At 40.7% G+C, this 21,370-nt stretch overlaps 1 protein-coding gene across 6 annotated transcripts in view; it reads right to left on the minus strand.

Moving 5' to 3' along the window:
• Positions 1 to 21,370, minus strand: part of CDK14 (cyclin dependent kinase 14) — a 591,939-nt gene that overhangs the window by 130,314 nt on the left and 440,255 nt on the right. For all 6 annotated transcript variants that reach the window (XM_065884381.1, XM_065884384.1, XM_065884382.1 and 3 more), the window contains one exon: positions 3,727 to 3,790. In XM_065884381.1, the coding sequence (XP_065740453.1) occupies positions 3,727 to 3,790 (64 nt within the window). The remainder of the gene's footprint in view (positions 1 to 3,726; positions 3,791 to 21,370) is intronic.

Genomic DNA, 21,370 nt, shown 5'->3' on the forward strand with positions numbered 1-21,370 from the left:
GCTCAGCCTCGTCATAAAAGAAGCATGTAAATTAAAATTATATTAAGATTTTTTTTGTCACCTAACAGGCAAAATTGAAAAGCTTGGAGTGGAGAAGAAGCGTGGAGTGGAGAAGAAGCGTTCTCATGTATTGCTGGTAACAGAGCCAAATGGTACCATCCTTTTGGACAACAATTTGACAGAAGTGTTCAAAAGTATAATTGTATACAGTTGACCCCTGAACAACACAGGAGGTAGGGGCGTTGACTCTTCTGCAGTCGAAAATCTGCCTATGATTTATAGTCTGTACTTGGTATCTGTGGTTCCACATCCCTGATTCAATCAACCGCCATGGAGTACTGTAGTGGGTATTAATGAAAAAAGTCCACGTATGATGGATCCATACAGCTCAACCCGTGCTGTTCAAGGGTCACTGTATACTTATTAATTCTTCAACCCTACTTCTGGTAATTTATCCTTCAGATATACTTGTACAGATGTGATGCGCATATTCATGTGTGTGTATACGGGTTATAATATTTATAATGGCAAAAACACTGGAAACAACCCAAATGTCCATAAGTAGGGACAGGTTAAATCCATACAATGTAAAACAATGTGGCTGCAGGAAAAGAGGGAAGCCACACTGGCCTCCTCTATACAGTGACATGAGAGGACCTACAGGATGCATTAATGAGAAAAGCAAGACCCCAAATTGTTTTTAATATGGGAAATATGAAAATATATATTCATAATTTCTTACATTTACACAGAGGAAAGAAACATAAGAGAAACTAATAAGTGGGGGCCTGTGGTTGGGGCAATTGTTCTGGGGAAGTAGGCAGGTGGCAGACAGGGTGGGGAGGCTTTGTACTGTGCTCCTTTTTTATACGGTTTGATATTCTGAATTGCTTAAATTTATTAAATTTATTATCTATTCAAAAACTGGACAAAGTATAATTTTTCCCATCACACTCCTTGGTGTTTACCCAAAAGAGTTGAAACCCAGTGCCAGTGATGTTTAGAGCATTTTTATCCATAAATGCCCAAACTTGGAACAATCAAGATGTCCTTCAGTACGTGAATGGATACATAAACAGCGGCGCATCCAGACAATGGAATATTATTCAGTGGTAAAAAGAAATGAGCTATCAAGCCATGAAAAGACCTGGAGGAACCTTAAATGCATATTAGTAAATGAAGGAAGCCAATCTGAAAAGGCAACATCCTTTTCAGATGATTCCAATTATATGACTTTCTGGAAAAGGCAAAACTATGGAGACAGTAAAAAGATTAGTGGTTGCCAGGGCCTAGGGAAGAGGGAGGGATAAACAGGCAGAACACAGAGGACTTTTAGGGCAGTGATGCTACTCTGTGTGATACTGTAATGGTGGATAAATGTCAGTATACTTTGTACAGACCGTAGAATGTGCAACACCAAGAACGAATCCTAACGTAAACTATGGACTTTGGGTGATAATGATGTGTCAGCTTAAGTTCATCAAACTGTAACAAATGTACCACCCTGGTGGCGGATGTTGATAACGGGGGAGGCTGCACATGTGTCAGGGCAGGGGATGTATGGGAAATCTCTGCACCTTCTGCTCAGTTTTGCTATGAACCTAAAACTGCTCTTAAAAAATGAAGTCTATCAAGCAAAGCAAAAAAAGTATGTCCTCATGGCTCAGACTTTCTTCTTTTCCCTCAGACTTTCTAAGGCACTCTTTGGGGGTAGAATAAGGAGGTGGAAAGTGGGGTGGGACAGGTGGACCCTGGCACTAATATTTTCTCCTCTGGGAACGTGTATCTTCTTCCCCAGCACTCCCCTGATGGGTCTGCTTAAGTGCTGCATGAAAAGGCTCGTAGATTTGCTCCCTTTGCCTCAGTCTATTATCCTGCCTCTCCTTGACTCCTCTCAGGGCAACTCAGGAAGCGTTTATCACATCTACTCTCATCCACAAGCACCAAGCACTGCCTGGAGTATCTTTTTTGCTAGTCAGCACCCATGCCTTACATTCATCTAAACACGTTATTCTTTTGGACCCCCATTACCGTTTATATATTATGTGTCTGTGGTTGCACTTGTACATAATATTAATAACTTTTATAGATATATATATATACACACCCTAATTTATATATGCCTACCAGAAGAGTCACATAATGTGTTTTAAACATTCAATAAAATTCAGAGCAGCAGACAGTCATTGAACCAAAATACATACTAGTCACAGTCTCTGATCTCATGAAGTTCCCAATCTGTTAGTTCAATTTGCATTACATCATAGTACTTTCCAGACACATTTAAAAATGCTTTTGTGTGTTGCTTATTAAGATAAACTCTATTCACACCAAAATAAACCAAATACTCCATGTTTTCTCCTCTAGAAACTTGGTGGGCCAAATGACTTATCTTAATTGTTCCTTTCTGCATCAACTTTATTCATTTACACCCTTTTCATATTCTCCTCTGCTTTATTTCCCTAAGACTTAAGATTTTTAGATATTAACATGAGGAAGTTAGGCTTCTTTATGAACCCACACCTGGAACGTTTATAAAGAACTGTGTTCTCACTTAAAATCCATTAGTGAGAGCACTTAGAGGATGCTTCTTGTTTAGTTAAAAAAAAAGAAAAAGAAAAAAAAATCCATCTTAATTTAAGTATCTATAGTGTTTCATAACATAGAAGTTATTTAGAATTTTCAGTAAAAGTGCAAAGGGTCCTTGGGGCAGCCAAAGAAAATAAAAGAATTCTCAGCACATGGTGTACTTTCAGAAGAAAAATATTAAGAGTAACAACAGTTTCTACACTCAGTCATTCTTTGGGATTGATAACTTATTCCTGATGGTCCCCCAAAAGAGGAAGGGGAGAAAAAGAATACACTTGGATCCTGTAACAGTAATTATTCATAGCTCTTTTCCCTCATAAAATAATGGACTATTAGACCTTCCATAAAATCCGTTTCAGTAATTTAATGGTAGGTCTGCATTTTATAATCCATGTTTTGTAAACAAGAAAAAACAAAAAGATTATTTTACAATAATTCATTCCACTAATTTTTATTAAATTCCAAACCTTTCATCCCTCCTATAAAAATTAAATAGCCCATTTTGAGATTCTTCTTCCATTAAGCATAATTATTAAAACTGAAAGTTTCTTGACTGCCACCTACTGGTAAGAAAAAAGTGACAACTTATTTTATATAAAAGTTCTGCATTTTCCCTCAGATTTTCTGGTTTAGGGGTTTAAATATTTAAAATTAAAAAAGATGGAATGTTGAACATACAGAACATTTTATATGTTTAAACTCAAATTAATTGATCATGTATTACTAGAGTTTAAAAAAATAAATAAAAATATGATTTTTCCTTTTTACAATGTAATACTTTCCCTAGTATTATTACTAGAAGTCACACAGATGGATTATAGTAGCTTGATTTAAAGTCTTTATAGACATGGATGCTAGTCTAACTGATGATGAAATGAAAGGTTACTTCAAGATTAGCCAGTCAAATCAAACGAAGAACATACGGTGAAAAACTCTCACGAGGGTTGTCATTCAGTTTATCTTTGCCAACAAATAAAACTGTGAAAACCAAAGGACAACTCCAATAAGAGGTTGAATACACAATGGCAAAAGTAACCAGAATTTTCCCAGGTAATATATTAGCTCGAGGGGGAATATTTATATATTCACCCTTTTCATATCAGAAGCACTTAGTCATTTGTAATTAGTGAAACATACCTGGCTTAAAATGTGGTAAAGAATGAACTCCAGGCCACGTGTCCTCATTTGGCGTTCCAAGAACCTAGTGGAGAGCAGGAAATTGTGGAAACAGACTTATTATTTCCAAAGCACTCAAGATTCTCCAGTGCAGAAAACAGTACACTGCATATGATTTAACTCTGGATTTTTCTTCCCATTATCGTGTGCCAGGGATTTTATTTCAGTAAAACAAACCCAGCTAAAGAGCCACCCAAGTCGAATGTCTGTGTTTTAACAAATGCAGCTAAATGCGGTAAGACAAGTTAAATCTGCTGCATTTTATCAACTCCAAACTTAGTTAGCAGGCTTACGACTCAAAGAATGAGCTGTCATCTTCATGGAACTGAATAAAGTATGTATGTGTCCCTCATGATTCTTTCATGAGCTTTTATCCTTCATTCTAGTATCAGACGTGTCATCATTTAACAGTTCTAAGAATTCTGTTATTTCTTCCCCCACATCCTCTGTCTGGGCATCAGAATGTTTCAAAGAAGCAGAACAGACAGCTTGGGATGCTCACATTCTTCACCGGCCATACTATTTGTTAGAGTTAACATCTTTAGTCACATGATATAGTTTCCTCATCCCCAAATACTGTTCTCCCTACACTGTCTTTCTCTATCCATACTTCCAGCTTCTTTCCGCATCTACTTTTCTATCCCCACAATGTTTGATCTGGTCAAAGGCATTAAAAGGCAATTCCGATTCACGTATAACGAGCACACTTTATTCGAATTTTCAGTTCCATCATCTATTGCTATTATACTCAATGATCATGGTAAATCACTGATGGAGAACAGTGGAGATGAAAGGTTTAAGAGCCCAGATCATGGAGACAGACTCCTCTGATCCCCTACTTACTAGCCATGGGACTTCATCGAGCTTTAATTTCCTCCTTTGTAAACTAGGGGTGATGGTAACAGCACCTTTTTCATCTGTGGGAGAATACTACCTGGTATGCAGTAAGCACTATGTAAGGATGAGATACTATTCAAAGCACCCACAGAAAATGGGGTCAGGTCAAGGAGGTGCCGGCAATGGAGGAGAATCCAGCCCACCCACTTTTTCCATAGGGATTCCCTGATCTGGGGGTCAGTGCCAAATGCTGTAACTCAGACTATGATGGACCAATATGACAGTCAAATGAGTTAGAAAGGGGAAGAGATAAAGCCAGAAGCTGGCAAAACTGGAGGAATGGCAGACATCATGGGGGGAAATGACACCTGTTCACTCATCTCTGAGGATTAGCAGATACTACTAGGCAATAAGGAAATACAGAGCTCTGGCTCTTTATGCATAGACTTCCTAGCGGGTACAGGGCTGTGAAGGCAAGGCGGGGCACACATACAGCAAGTGACTCACTTACTGCTTCCTGCTCTGGCGAATCAGGGTTAATAAACACATGTATTACGTTCCTCACTGAAACACGGAATTCACTGACACACTGGGCGTGAACACAGTGTTCAGGGGATCAGACAATACAGTTCTTGCAAGCACTAATTAACACTAATATTAACAGGCAGATCTACATAAACAAGGTCACACTATTGATGGGCTAGGTGGGGATGGAAGGCGATAGGTGAGAGAGGGCTCCAAGAGTTGTAAGATAGGAAAAGAGACAAAGACAAGCCTGACATAAACAACTGTGACAACAGTGTCTCTGCAAAAGGCATGTCCTCCTTTCTTTCCACTAATTCTGATCATTATTTCAAGAGAGGGAGATAGTCAGGTGTGCGGGCAGCAAACAGCTCATCTGGGGGATGCTCCTCTTTTGAGCTCCCACTGAATTCTGCATGAAGGACAAAGGGGTTTGACATTATTAAACTTTAGCAACTAAAGGGAGAAACTCTCAGCTCAAAATCACATCTTGATCATGACAAATCCATCACGTATGAAATAGACCCTCTAAGGTTTTATAAACAATGAAAAGTCCAGCCAGAACACGAAACTTGTTCTCTCACTCCTAGTAAAAGTATGATTGATACCCTGACTGTACCTGTTTCTACAATGTTTATGTTAACAAAGCTTTTTCAAAGGCACTATCCTCATCCAGATCCAGTGTTCTGTTTCAAAGTAATTATCAAATACTATGGCCATCCCATAAAAATTACCTGCAAAGAAAAAATACATCAGACTTTTTTTGAGTTATTATAGCATTGACTGATGAGATTCCACACCTCAAATTATTCTCCTGTCAACAACTCCTAGGCCATTTGCACAGGAAATAGAAAGTAGGCAAAGGAAAAGAAGAATTAGAAGTCAATGTTGCTTCCTGTAAAAGCCTTTTTGGGAAAGAATTTGGGTTAAATGTATGGTTGGAGATGATAGGCTACTTATGCACTAGGGAAAGTGGGTGTGTATTGCCTCTGATGTCACATTTTCCTTTGTATTAATAACTAAGAAATTCCACTACCAAGATACTTGGAAGTTAGAAGGAAAAAGAGGTACTCTTTAAAAGTCAAAAATTATCTTTTGCAAAAAAACACCAAAAAACAAAAAAACAGTGCAGAAGATAATTACACCTCAACATGTAAAATGTGTGCCTCAACATTTAAAGTGTGGTCCCCATATCTGTAAAAAAGCAGGCTTCTAATATCTGAGGTCACCCTCAGTCTTGAAACAACATGCTGTGATATGCGAAAAAGTCCTCTATGTGTTCATTTAAGCTGCTTCGCCTTAAACCTGTGCCCGTGGCTTGTATGTCTCCCTGTCCCTTTGCTGGTTCGCCTCTGCACTCAGTTAACATTTACTGTGTTCATCACAGAAGACAGAAGGATGAGACTGGGCTCTGCCTTGAGGCGCTGGCTCCTACTCTGGTGAGACAGAGGAGTGGGACGGTGATGAGCTGCCTTCGACATAAGAAGAGCTCTCTCAGAAGTGTGAGGAGAACGGGGCAAGAGCCCAAGGCAGGGTGTGCTTCAGGCTACCTGGGGGCGGGGAAAAGTTGCCAGGGAGAGGATTTTTCAGTGGGAGACGGAACACAGAGTGATGGTTGGCCAAGTAAAGAAAGTGTGTGGGGGGGTGCCCAAGGGGAGGGACAGCTGAGTATTCTGGTTATAAGGAAAGGCTATATTAAAATAATCTTGGGCTTCCCTGGTGGCGCAGTGGTTGAGAGTCCGCCTGCCGATGCAGGTGACACGGGTTCGTGCCCCGGTCCGGGAAGATCCCACGTGCCGCGGAGCGGCTGGGCCCGTGAGCCATGGCTGCTGAGCCTGCGCGTCCGGAGCCTGTGCTCCGCAACGGGAGAGGCCACAGCAGAGAGACGCCCGCATACCGCAAAAAAAATAAAAATAAAATAAATGTAACAGTAAACTGTAAAGTCCCCTAAACATATAACTGTCACTGGCAGAGCCCATTAACAATTCCCAGGGAATAAAAATAGTATCTAGGTAATGAAATAAAGTCTAACCTTTTTTCTTCGCCTTGGCGCTTCGTCTAGTTTCACTTGCTCACAGGGAGCCACGGGCAGAGGCCTCACACCAGCCCTTCGGCCCAGAGTTCCTGGTGCAGAAGCCCCCTGCCGACACCTCGGCTCGGGACCGTGAGCAGAAGTGCCGAACACGGAACGACGCGATTCAAGATGGCGGTGGCGGGCTGTGTGCAGAGAGGCTGCGCCCAGCACCGCGATGATCTGGAGCCTGAGCCGTGCAGCCCCGCCCACCCCTCGAGAGCTCTGCCTCTTCCCCCCCCCCGCTGCCCCGCCCTATAAAGCAACCCTGCCCGCGGCCTGTCGGGGAGTGTGTGTGCTCTAGAGCCGGAGCTTATCCCTCTCCATTCTTCCATCAAAAGAGCTTTCCGGGCTTCCCTGGTGGCACGGTGGTTGGGAGTCTGTTGACGCAGGGGACACGGGTTCGTGCCCCAGTCCGGGAGGATCCCACATGCCACGGAGCGGCTGGGCCTGTGGGCCATGGACGCTGGGCCTGCGTGTCCAGAGCCTGTGCTCCGCACCAGGAGAGGCCACTACAGTGAGAGGCCCGCGTACCGCAAAAACAAAAAACTCCGTTGTTTAAGTTCTCATGATGCTCCTGCCCCCATGCCTTCCCAAGGTGGTTTCCTCTTCTGGAATGCCCTGTCTCCACTGGCCAGGTTAACTCCTACCTCTGTTTCTAGCTTCATGGGTCACCTTTTCCTGAAAGACTTCCTGGACTCTCTGGTCCAAGTTACCTGCTGTGATCTCTGTGTTCTCTGAGGGCTTTGTGCAGACTTCCATTATAGGACCACTCACTGCCTCATAAGCGTTAGATCACTCATCTGTCTCTCCACCGGACCATGGGCCTCCAAGTAGAGACCATGACATTTATCTCTGGATCCCTAGTGCCTACCATAGCCTGGTACCAAACATGCACACAGTAAATGTTGAATGAATGAAGGAACGAATGAATGGTGTGTCTGGGTAACAGCGTGAAGTTTCGTGGGCTTTACTGTTGGCTGGGTTATGGGATGGGAGGCTAGGGCCAGATACTGAATGCATGAAGACTGACTGCATTTTATCTCTCTTTCAAGTTGTCACAAACTGCAGGTCACATGACCCACTGGAGGACAGTAAATTTCATTTAGAGTGTTGATATCAGCATTTTTCAGAAGATGAAATCCAAGAGAAGATGTAAGAGGGTAACAGACCCAGTAAAGATGCATGTTGTTTTTATGAAGCAACATTTTATTCAACTTTTATTCATGTTATATCTGTGCATGTACATAGGTATGTGTGCACTGTGAGTCATGATGTAAAATGCATTTCTTACTGTTTAAGAGCCAGTCGATAGGGAACAAGAAAGCTGAAATCAAGAATGCAAGTTTGGGAGCTGAGGGCAATGAGTTTAGTTCTGGGCCTATTAAATGTTAGAAATACCTGCAGGTCAAGACAAAGGGCCTTTAAAGGACAGGTGGAAATACAGATATGGATCCTGGGAGAGGGATTTAAGATCAAGAAAAACATTTAGCGTATATACATTTGTAGAAAGCAAATACCAAAATAGCTCCAAAATGGTCTCCCTTCCCTATATTAACATGTATACAGTCCCCAAAGGGTGTCTCTGTGATTTCCTGGACTTTTAGCATCTGTTAAGAAAAACAAGGGGAGCCTGAACCAAGATGCCGGAGTAGAAGGAGGTGATTTCACTCCCTCTTGTGAGAACACCAGAATCACAACTAGCTGCTGGACAATCACTGACAGGAAGACACTGGAACTCACCAAAAAAGATACCCCACATCCAAGGACAAAGGAAAGCCTCAGTGGGATGGTAGGAGGGGTGCAATCACAGCAAAATCAAATCCCATAACTGCTGGGTGGGTGATGCACAGACTGGAGAACACTTATACCACAGAAGTCCACCCACTGGAGTGAAGGTTTGGAGCCCTACATCAGGCTTCCCAACCTGGGGGTTCAGCAATGGGAGGAGGAATTTCAAGAGAATCAGACTTTGAAGGCTAGAGGGATTTGACTGCAGGACTTGGAAAGGACTGGGGGAAACAGAGACTCCACTCTTGAAGGCACACACAAAGCAGTGTGCACATGGGACCCAGAGGTAGGAGCAGTGAACCCAGGGGAGACTGAACCAGACCTACCTGCTAGTGTTGGAGGGTCTTCTGCAGAGGCGGGGGATGGCTGTGGCTCACCGTGGAGACAAGGACACTGGCAGCAGAAGTTCTGGGAAGTACTCCTTGGCGTGAGCCCTCCCAGAATCTGCCATTAGCCCCACCAAAGAGCCCACAGGCCAAACAACCAACAGGGAGAGAACCCAGCCCCACTCATCAGCAGTCAAGCCGATTAAAGTTTTACTGAGCTCTGCTCACCAGAGCAACAGCCAGCTCTACCTACCACCAGTCCCTCCCATCAGGAAACTTACACAAGCCTCTTAGATAGCCTCATCCACCAGAAGACAAACAGCAGAAGCAAAAAGAATTACAATCCTGCAGCCTGTGGAACAAAAACCACATTCACAGATAGATAGACAAGATGAAAAGGCAGAGGGCTATGTACCAGATGAAGGAACAAGACAAAACCCCAGAAAAACAACTAAATGAAGTGGAGATAGGCAACCTTCCAGAAAAAGAATTCAGAATAATGATACTGAAGATGACCCAGGACCTCAGAAAAAGAATGGAGGCAAAGACCGAGAAGATTCAAGAAATGTTTAACAAAGACCTAGAAGAATTAAGGAACAAACAAATATAGATGAACAATATAATAACTGAAATGAAAACTACACTAGAAGGAATCAATAGCAGAATAACTGAGGCAGAAGAACAGGTAAGTCACCTGGAAGACAGAATGGTGGAATTCACTGCTGCAGAATAGAATAAAGAAAAAATAATGAAAAGAAATGAAGAGAGCCTAACAGACCTTGGGAACAACATTAGATGCAACAACATTCGCATTATAGGGGTCCCAGAAGGTGAAGAGAGAGAGAAAGGACCCGAGAAAATATCTGAAGAGATTATAGTCAAAAACTTCCCTAACATGGGAAAGGAAATAGCCACTCAAGTCCAGGAAGCGCAGAGAGTCCCATACAGGATAAACCCAAGGAGAAATATGCTGAGACACATAGTAATCAAAGTGGCAAAAATTAAAGACAAAGAAAAATTATTGAAAGCAACAAGGGGAAAATGACAAATAACATACAAGGGAACTCCCATAAGGTTAACTGATTTCTCAGCAGAAACTCTACAAGTCAGAAGGGAGTGGCATGATATACTTAAAATGATGAAAGGGAAGAACCTACAACCAAGATTACTTTACCAGGCAAGGATCTCATTCAGATTCAATGGAGAAATCAAAAGCTTTACAGACAAGCAAAACATAAGAGAATTCAGCACCACCAAACCAGCTCTACAGCAAATGCTAAAGGAACTTCTCTAAGTGGGAAACACAAGAAAAGGACCTACAAAAACAAACCCAAAACAATTAAGAAAATGGTCATAGGAACATACATATCAATAATTATCTTAAAAGTGAATGCATTAAATGCTCCAACCAAAAGACACAGGCTTGCTGAACAGGATATAAAAACAAGACCCATATATATGCTGCCTACAAGAGACCCATTTCAGACCTAGGGACACATACAGACTGAAAGTGAGGGGATAGAAAAAGATACTCCATGCATATGGAAATCAAAAGAGAGCTGGAGTAGCAATACTCATATCAGATAAAATGGACTTTAAAGTAAAGAATGTTACAAGAGACAAGGAAGGACACTACATAATGATCAAGGGATCAATCCAAGAAGAAGATAAAACAATTACAAATATATATACACCCAACATAGGAGCACCTCAATACATAAGGCAACTGCTAACAGCTATAAAAGAGGAAATCAACGGTAACACAATAATAGTGGCAGACTTTAACACCTCACGTACACCAATGGACAGATCATCCAAAATGAAAATAAATAAGGAAACAGAAGCTTTAAATGACACAATAGACCAAAAGATTTAATTGATATTTATAGGACATTCCATCCAAAAACAGCAGATTACACTTTCTTCTCGAGGGCGCACGGAACATTCTCCAGGATAGATCACATCTTAGGTCACAAATGAAGCCTCAGTAAATTTAAGAAAATTGAAATCATATCAAGCATCTTTTCTGACCGCAATGCTATGAATTAGAAATGAATTTGAGGAGAAAAAATGTAAAAAACACAAAAACATGGTGCCTAAACACTACGTTACTGAATAACCAAGAGATCACTGAAGAAATCAAAGAGGAAACCAAAAAATACCTAGAGACAAATGACAATGAAAACACGACAATCCAAAACCTATGGGATGCAGCAAAAGCAGTTCTAAGAAGGAAGTTTATAGCTATATAAGCCTACCTCAAGAAACAAGAAAAATCTCAAATAAATAATCTAATCTTACACCTAAAGGAACTAGAGAAAGAAGAACAAACAAAACCAAAAGTTCGTAGAAGGATAGAAATCATAAAGATCAGAGCAGAAATAAATGAAATAGAAACAAAGAAAACAATAGCAAATATCAGTAAAACTAAAAGCTGGTTCTTTGAGAAGATAAACAAAATGGATAAACCATTAGCCAAACTCATCAAGAAAAAGAGGGAGAGAACTCAAATCAATAAAATTAGAAATGAAAAAGGAGAAGCTACAACAGACACTGCAGAAATACAAAGCATCCTAAGAGACTACTACAAGCAACTCTATGCCAATAAAATGGACAACCTGGAAGAAATGGAATTCTTAGAAAGGTATAACCTTCCAAGACTGAACCAGGAAGAAATATAAAATATGAACAGACCCATCACAAGTAATGAAATTGAAACTGTGATTAAAAATCTTCCAAAAAACAAAAGTCAAGGATCAGATGGCTTCACAGGTGAATTATATCAAATATCTAGAGAAGAGTTAACACCCATCCTTCTCAAACTCGTCCAAAATATTGCGGAGGAAGGAACACTCCCAAAGTCATTCTATGAGGCCACCATCACCCTGACACCAAAACCAGACAAAGACACTACAAAAAAAGAAAATTACAGACCAATATCAATGATGAATATAGATGCAAAAATCCTCAACAGAATACTAGCAAACAGAATACAACAACACATTAAAAGGGTCATACACCATGATCAAGTGGGATTTAACCCAGGGATGCAAGGATTCTTCAATATACACAATTTAATCAATGTGATACACCATATTAACAAATTGAAGAATAAAATCTATATGATCGTCTCAATAGATGCAGAAAAAGCTTTTGACAAAATTCAACACCCATTTATGATAAAAACTCTCCAGAAAGTAGGCATAGAGGGAATATACCTCAACATAATAAAGGCCACATATGAGAAACCCACAGCAAACATCATTCTCAATGGTGAAAAACTGAAAGCATTTCCTCTAATATCAGGAACAAGACAAGGATGTCCACTCTCACTACTATTATTCAACATAGTTTTGGAAGTCCTAGCCACAGCAATCAGAGAAGAAAAAGAAATAAAAGGAATACAAATTGGAAAAGAAGAAGTAAAACTGTCACTGTCTGCAGATGACATGATACTATACATAGAGAATCCTAAAGATGCCACCAGAAAACTACTAGAGGCTATCAATGAATTTGGTAAACTTGCAGGATACAAAATTAATGCACAGAAATCTCTTGCATTCCTATAAACTAATGATGAAATATCTGAAAGAGAAATTAAGGAAACACTTCCATTTACCATTGCAACAAAAAGAATAAAGTACCTAGGAATAAACCTACCTAGGGAGACAAAAGACCTTTATGCAGAAAACTATAAGACACTGATGAAAGAAATTAAAGATGATACCAACAGATGGAGAGATATACCATGTTCTTGGATTGGAAGAATCAATATTGTGAAAATGAGTATACTACTCAAAGCAATCACAGATTCAATGCAATCCCTATCAAATTACCAATGGCATTTTTTATGGAACTAGAACAAAAAATCTTAAAATTTGCATGGAGACACAAAAGACCCCGAATAGCCAAAGCAGTCTTGAGGGAAAAAAACGGAGCTGGAGGAATCGGACTCCCTGACTTAAGACTATACTACAAAGCTACAGTAATCAATACAATGTGGTACTGGCACAAAAACAGAAACATATATCAACTGAACAAGATAGAAAGCCCAGAGGTAAACCCACGCACCTATGGTCAACTAATCTATGATAAAAGAGGCAAGGATATGCAATGGAGAAAAGACAGTCTCTTCAATAAGTGGTGCTGGAAAAACTGGACAGCTACATGTAAAAGAATGAAATTAGGGCTTCCCTGGTGGCGCAGTGTTTAAGAGTCCGCCTGCCGATGCAGGGGACACGGGTTCATGCCCTCGTCCAGGAGGATCCTGCATGCCACGGAGTGGCTGGGCCCGTGAGCCATGGCCACTGAGCCTGCGTGTCCAGAGCCTGTGCTCCACAACGGCAGAGGCCACAGTGGTGAGAGGCCAGCGTACCACAAAAAAAAAAAAAAAAAAAAAAAAAAGAATGAAATTAGAACACTCCCTAACACCATACACAAAAATAAACTCAAAATGGATTAAAGACCTAAATGTAAGACTGGGCACTATAAACTCTTAGAGGAAGACATAGGAAGAACACTCTTTGACATAAATCACAGCAAGATCTTTTTTGATCCACCTTCTAGAGTAATGGAAATAAAAACAAAAATAAACAAATGGGACTTAATGAAACTTAAAAGCTTTTGCACAGCAAAGGAAACCATAAAGAAGATGAAAAGACAACCTTCAGAATGGGAGAAAATATTTCCAAATGAATCAATGAACAAAGGATTAATCTCCAAAACATATAAACAGCTCATGCAGCTCAATATTAAAAAAACAAATTACCCAATCCAAAAATGGGCAGAAGACCTAAATAGACATTTCTCCAAAAAAGATATACAGACTGCCAACCAACACATGAAAGAATGCTCAACATCACTAATTATTAGAGAAATGCAAATCAAAACTACAATGAGGTATCACCTCACACCAGTTAGAATGGGCTTCATCAGAAAATCTACAAACAACAAATGCTGAGAGGGTGTGGAGAAAAGGGAACCCTCTTGCATTGTTGGTTGGAATGTAAACTGATACAGCCACTATGGAGAACAGCATGGAGGTTCCTTAAAAAACTAAAAATAGAATTACCATATGACCCAGCAATCCCACTACTGGGCATATACCCAGAGAAAACCACAATTCCAAAAGACACATGCACCCCAATGTTCACTGCAGCACTATTTACAATAGGCAGGTCATGGAAGCAACCTAAATGCCCATCGACAGACGAATGGATGAAGAAGTTGTGGTTCGTATATACAATGGAATATTACTCAGCCATAAAAAGGAACGAAATTGGCTCATTTGTTGAGACGTGGATGGATCTACAGACTGTCATACAGAGTGAAGTAAATCAGAAAGAGAAAAACAAGTATCGTATATTAACGCATATATGTGGAACCTAGAAAAATGGTACAGATGAACCAGTTTTCAGGGCAGAAGTTGAGACACAGATGTAGAGAACAAACATATGGACACCAAGGGGGGAAGTGGCGGGGGTTGGTGGTGGTGGTGTGATGAATTGGGCGATTGGGATTGACATGTATACACTGATGTGTATAAAATGGATGACTAATAAGAACCTGCTGTATAAAAAAAAAAAGTGATCAAATGTATTCTATTGGAAAGAAGCAAAAATAGAGCATATTTACTGTCTAAAAAAATATATATATATTTGATCTCTGAAGAAAAAAAATCAACAGAAATTAAAAATTCACCTTTGACCTTAATCAAAGCTAGATCCCTCTCCTGAGTTAACTACTGGTTTATTATGTAGCTTTTAAAGACCTTTTCTAATGCATTCATGTACTTCTGAATGTTTGAAATATTAAATATCATTTTGTTTTATTGAGGTGGGTCTTTTCATATGTATGGATACTATATGTATTTCTGGAAATTGCTGAACACAGTTTTACTCTGTCTCAGGTTATATTTTAATCAATGCAACAAGTTGAAATAAGGAACAATGCTTGTAATACCACATATTTTTCTTTTATTTTAATTGAATTTTTTATATGTAAAAGTGATTCCCAAAGTCACTTAAAAATGTTAGTGCCAGTTTGTACTAGCTTTCTAGCAAACACCTGGGCAATTGCAAGCATTGATATCCAGACTCTGTAATTCTCAAAATTCTGGTTGCTTTGGGAATGTTCGGACTTTATTAAGTTGATGACAAGATAAACTGTTATTCACTGCATATTATTACACAGACATATTATTGACTTTATTACTCTATTATTAATAGTAGAATTGGCAGTTTTATAATAAATATTACAGGGATTCATGTTAAGTAATAAGAATTTTCTTCTGGAATCAAGATTTTTGAAGCAAATTATGATGTTATAGAGAGATCATGTAAATCATTATATACTATCTTAGAATATTGAGATGCTGAAAGGTAACTGTAAATAGTGTCGTAAATAAAACTGTTCACTTTATTTCTCTAAAAAAAAATAAAAAGTAAAGTGTACAGTGTGACCAAAAAAAAGAAAAAAAAAGAAAAACAAGGGACTATCTCACCTTCTCAGTAGAGGTTTATACTATCTGACTCTGAGGAACTATAATTTAATGACCTCAAACTTACTCTTCTGGTCTTACCTATGTGCTCACAGGTACAGCATAAATCCCACCCATCATGTCAGCCCCTATGATGGGCAGAGGAAGATGCTGAGAAAAAGAGGGCCTCTCTGCTGAGACAGCAAATAACAGAAGAAAAGTGAATTCTAAACTTCCAGAGCTCAGAGTTCAAGAATTAGTGTCTGTCAGAAACATTGACTTGCCCTTCCAAATTATTAATAGTTCCACTAATTTTCACATTCGCTAGTCTTTGCTTTTGCACAGGCCCCAGGGCTGCTAAAAATGAGTCCCTGGGCTTTCCTTGAACAATGCCTGTGGTTGAAGTAGAACAAGGAATCCTAATAGCTTTCCGGTGTCCAGAAGTCAGGGAGGTCTCTAACATAGAGACTCTAGCGCAGGGGGATTCTGGCCTATCGAGTGTGGATAAACCCAGCTCACACACATCTATACTAATGAAGTGATGGGGATGGAACGTGCTGGGTTCCCAGCTTGGAGTTTTCTGTTTTCTGAGCTGGGAGCTCTACTGTAGTGTTGACGATTTCAAACTGACTTAGCAATGGCTCTAAGGAAATGGAGAACAACCAAGTAAATTCCATGATTTTGAAACTGACACTCTGAAAGTCCACACATACAACGTCTCTCAAATCATGATTGCTTCACAGCTGTACTACTTTAGGTTCCTGAAGATTTTTTTCTGGTTCCTCGGTGAGAAGTCCTAAATGAAACTTGTGAAGAAGCTCAGCAGAACTCAGCTTGGATGTTACACACTCTGCTCTGGTGTAAACTTCAAAGATGAGCCAGGGAGAAAGCAGAACTTCCTAACTCTTACCCTGCTTGTGCGCCCTCTAGAAAAATAATTTATCAAGTGGGTGGAGCTGGAATTCAAAATCAGGTTGGTTTGACTGGAGAGACTACGTTCTTAAGAGCTGTGCTATTATGCTCCCAGGAGGATCAGAGAATGTGGCTCAGATGGTGTTAAATGATTCACAGCCAACTAACCAGTCTCTAGAAAGAGATTCTAAGCATTAGGAGCAAGGCTTTTTTTTTAAACTCTCTCTCTCTAGTCCAACGTGCACGCACGCGCACACACACACACACACACACACACACACAGAGTGCCAATTCCAACCTCTCTGGCATTTTCATCAGGGACTTAAAGGAAGACATAGAAAAATATCTTACATTCTCAGGTGACACAAAATAGAAGTGATATGTAATATCTCTTCTATTAAAAAATATTTAATCAGGTAGGAACAACTGGCTGAACCTAACAGGGAAACCCAATAGCAATAAACATAAAGTCCAGTATTTAGGTTCTACTAATTAGTTGTTCAAGATGGGAAGACCTGGAAGGCAACAATTTGTATAAAAAAAGATCCAAGGCTTTTAGCTGAGTACAAATTCCATGAGACCATCCAGTGGAAATGAAAGATGGGGGTGGGCTGACTTGAAGGTGGCACCTTAATCCCTGACTCCTGGTGTTCATGCCCTTCCCCTTGAGCGTGGATGGGACCAGTGACTTGCTTCTCACCAACAGAATACAAAGTGATGAGATGCCACTTCTGTGATTACATTGTGTGAGATGCTGACTCCCATTTTGCTAGGAGACTCTCTCCCTCGCTGGCTTTGAGGAAGCAAGCAGTCACATGAGGAGGGCTGCAGGACATGGAACTCAAGGCGGCCTCAGCCAACAGCCAGCAGGGACCTGAGGCCCTCTGTCCAGCAGCCTGCCAGAAGCTGAATGTTGTCCACAACCACATGAGCGTGGGAGCAAAGCCTTCCCCAGGAGACCCTCACATAAGACTGCAGGCCCAGCTGACACCTTGACTGGAGCCCTGGAAGACCCTGAAGCAGAGCACCCAGCTAAGCCAGGCCTGGACTCCTGACCCACAGCAATTGTGAGATGGTAAGTGTGCATTCAGTCACTAAGTTTGCGGTAATATCGTTATGCAGCAGTACACAACGAATACCAATTTCACCCTAGAATCATACTATACACTAGTCAGAGCCCATCTGGATTGTTGCACCAGCACCAGGTGCTACCTGTGAAGAGGAACAAAAATAAATAAGGGATGTACCCAGAAAGGTCAGGAAGTGGTGGACCCGTGCCCCATGAGGTGGACTGGAAATGTTCACCCTTGAGAAAGAAACAGTTTGGGACATCATAGACCAAGTAACTGCAATGCTGAGGGGGGCTGGTTTACGCTGTGCTGAGGGCCAATGGGGTAAGATACTAGTAAAAGACAAAGAAGGGCATACTAATGACAAGGGCTGTATAAAATGGAGTAGACAGCCTCATGAGGCTTCATCAGATGAAAGGTTGGGCTGCACCACATTTTGCATCCAGATATAAGAAGAATCAACTTCTGTCTCCCTATACACAAGGGTCGTGTGCAGTGAAAGTCTGAGGTAACACTATGACCAAGAGTTTGGGCCTTAAGGTGAGTTCATGCATTTACATCTACCTTCATTTGCATTTGGCCGTAATTATAACTTATGGGGCAGATAGGGAGAAGTGAGTTGATAAGGAAAAGGGTATATATATGAAAGGGGGTAGAGAAGGTATGGATGAAAGCTTTCCTTCCCCATTTTCTATCCAAAGTATATATCAATGGCAGTTATTTTGCAGGGAACCAGCACAATCAATGGCTGATATCAGAATATTTTCAGTAGCAAGATAAGCAAAATATATGCATGTATATGGTGTGTGTGTATTATGTGTGTATGTCTGTGCATACACACACACATATATACAGTTCCTTTCCTCCATCACGCCTTAGGCCTTACCTAAAGTGCCACTGGATAAGGGGTTAGCGTGTTAGGACTTCATTTTTGGCAAAGGCCAACGACATACAAGTTGAATGTGCGATTAGAAAAGCTGCTTTAACATGCTGTGTGATTCTGGGTTAGAGCAGCATAACCTGCAGTGAGATTCTGCAGAGCAGGGAGCTTTACCTAGGACAGGCCAGCAGGGGGAGCCACTGGACTAAGAAAATGAAAAGCTGCTGGGGCTTCAGAAAGCTGCTTGACTATTTAATCAGCTGCTCAACTGAAGTTGCTGGATTGAAAAAGATGGTGTTTCCAAAATATCCTGCAGAGTTTTCAACGTGACAAAGGTTTAGATGAGAAGGAACCCCAATACATAAAGGACAGCTCTTAAGAGTTTTATTTAAAGTGAGTTCAGTTCACCGGCTAGAAGATAAAGGTCTGGCTGAGTGGTGCTTGGCTGCAAGTGGGAAGCATTTGGCAAGCATGAAAAAAAATACAGATAAAAAAGAATACTAAAGACTGGGACCCACCTCAAAGTTCTGATTTAATTGGTTCAAGGTGCAGGCTAGGTACGTGGAATTTTCCAAACCTCCCAGTGATTCTAATGTCACAGCAAGGGTTGGGCTCGCTGACTGGCCCCATCTAACTAGGCCATCTCTCAGAGGCCTTCAGTTTAGTTAGACGGTATATAGATTTTTTTTTTTTTTAAAGTCTTCAGCCTGGGTCCAGAGGGCTACAAAAAGATTTTCAGTAGATGAATGAACAAAATAAGCAGTTGGCTGTTACAGAAATTAGAGGATACCTAGAAACTAAACTGGAAACTACTCCACGAAACGCTCTTAACTGGAAAATTCTGCAGTGAAAGCAGCTCATTTAAAATGTTTCCCTCCAGCAAAATTTTCCTTCTTTTCCCTCTCCCTTTCCTCCTACCGTTTCTATTCCCTGTCTCTCTAAACGCTGACTCCCTCATTGATTTCACTGGCATCTCAACGGCTTCTCTCTTCTTTTCACTGAGTGATGTTATTCTGACAGGGCTTCAGACTGCCAGCTCCCCGCTGTGGGAGCCACAAGGATGGAAATGTCCCTGCACGTTGTTCAGGAGCCTGAGGGTGGAGGCTGCTGAGGCTGGAGGGGCGGCTGGAGGGGGCGATGTTGCCAAGCAAATGCAGCAGAACTAGGCTGGCTGCCTGAAGCAGTGGTACAAAAAGCAAAAACAGAAGGACACCCAGGGAGAGGCACTTGGAGGTAGGAACACTAGATGCTGGATGGAGCCTTGCTGTTCAAAGCTTGTGGTCCATAAACTAGCAGCATCAGCATCACCTACAGAAAGAAGCTCAGGGCCCACTCCCAACCTGATGAATCAGAATTTATAATTCAACACAAATCCTGGGTGATTCATACACATACTTAAGTTTCAGAAGCACTGCTTTTAAAGAAGTCATTCTAACTGGATTTTTCAACCAAAAAAGAGCAAGCAGTAGGTGGGAAGTAATCACTACAGGTACATCTTCATTCAGAGTACCTGTGGAAGATTATTTGCTCAGATAGCATTTGGAAGAGAGGTGGGCATCTCATATCGGGAGCTAGTACAGATGACAATGATTTGCGTTGGAGGACTGGCTCGGCATTCTGTAAGTCAGAGTTCGCCCACCAGTACCTGCTTTCCTGTCCTTACTTCTACAGTCTTATACCCCAGGTGTCCCTTACAGCAAGAGGCTTCAGATCATTTCTCAAAACTGGCGGGATGTGAATAATCATCATCATAAAAGAAATACTCCATTCATCCACTGATGTTCTTTACTTGGGCTGCAAACTTGAGGCCAATTGAAACTCGACTGACAAATATATGTGTCGTATATGACATATAACACATGCCCAGATTGATTGCCATCTTCTTTTTCTTGCATGAAAGTAGTTTTCCTATTTACTGAGCATTGACTCTGTGCAAGGCAGTGCGCTGATTATTGGGAGACAGAAAAATGTGTATTTATAACTTCTGCCCTCAAAAATGTAGCATGTTAAATATTCATTTTTATTACATTAAAATTAAAAAGGACAAAGCTATTGAACTGATTCATAACATTATGAAACTTTGACACCCTTCAGAGTGTTTTAGAAAATTATATAATTTTCAAAAACATGTTAATGTGAATGTATTAGATTCCTGTGGATGCTGTAACAAATAACCCCAAACTGGGTGGCTTAAAACAACAGAAGTTTAATCCTTTTGAGAGTCTTAAGTCAGAAGTCAGAAATCAGATTCATTGGGTTGAAGTTACTGTCAGCAGGGTTAACCTCCCTCTGGAGGCTCTAGGGGAGAATCTCTTTCTTGCCCCTTCCAGCTTCTGGTGGCTAAAGGCATTTTTCACTCTCATTTCTGCCTCTGTCTTCATGCTGTCTTCTCCTCTTCTGCATCAAATCTCCTTCTGGCTCACTCTTATAAGGACACTGATGGCTGCATTTAGGGTCCTCCTGGATAATCCAGGATACTCTCCCCATTTCAAGATCCTTAACTTAATCCCATCTGCAAAAAATACCCATTTTCTAAATAAGGTATAATTACAGGTTCAGGGATTAAGGTCTAATGTCTTTCATGTTTGTTATTCAGCCTACTACAGAGTAAAATGACCATTTACAAAATATTATTTCTAAATGACACTCAAAGTGGATATTTTATACATATAAAACATGAAGGAAACAGAAAAAAAACTGTGAAAGTAAGTCTACTTG

This window comes from Phocoena phocoena, chromosome 9 (genome assembly GCF_963924675.1).
Source record: "Phocoena phocoena chromosome 9, mPhoPho1.1, whole genome shotgun sequence".
NCBI lineage: Eukaryota > Metazoa > Chordata > Mammalia > Artiodactyla > Phocoenidae > Phocoena > Phocoena phocoena.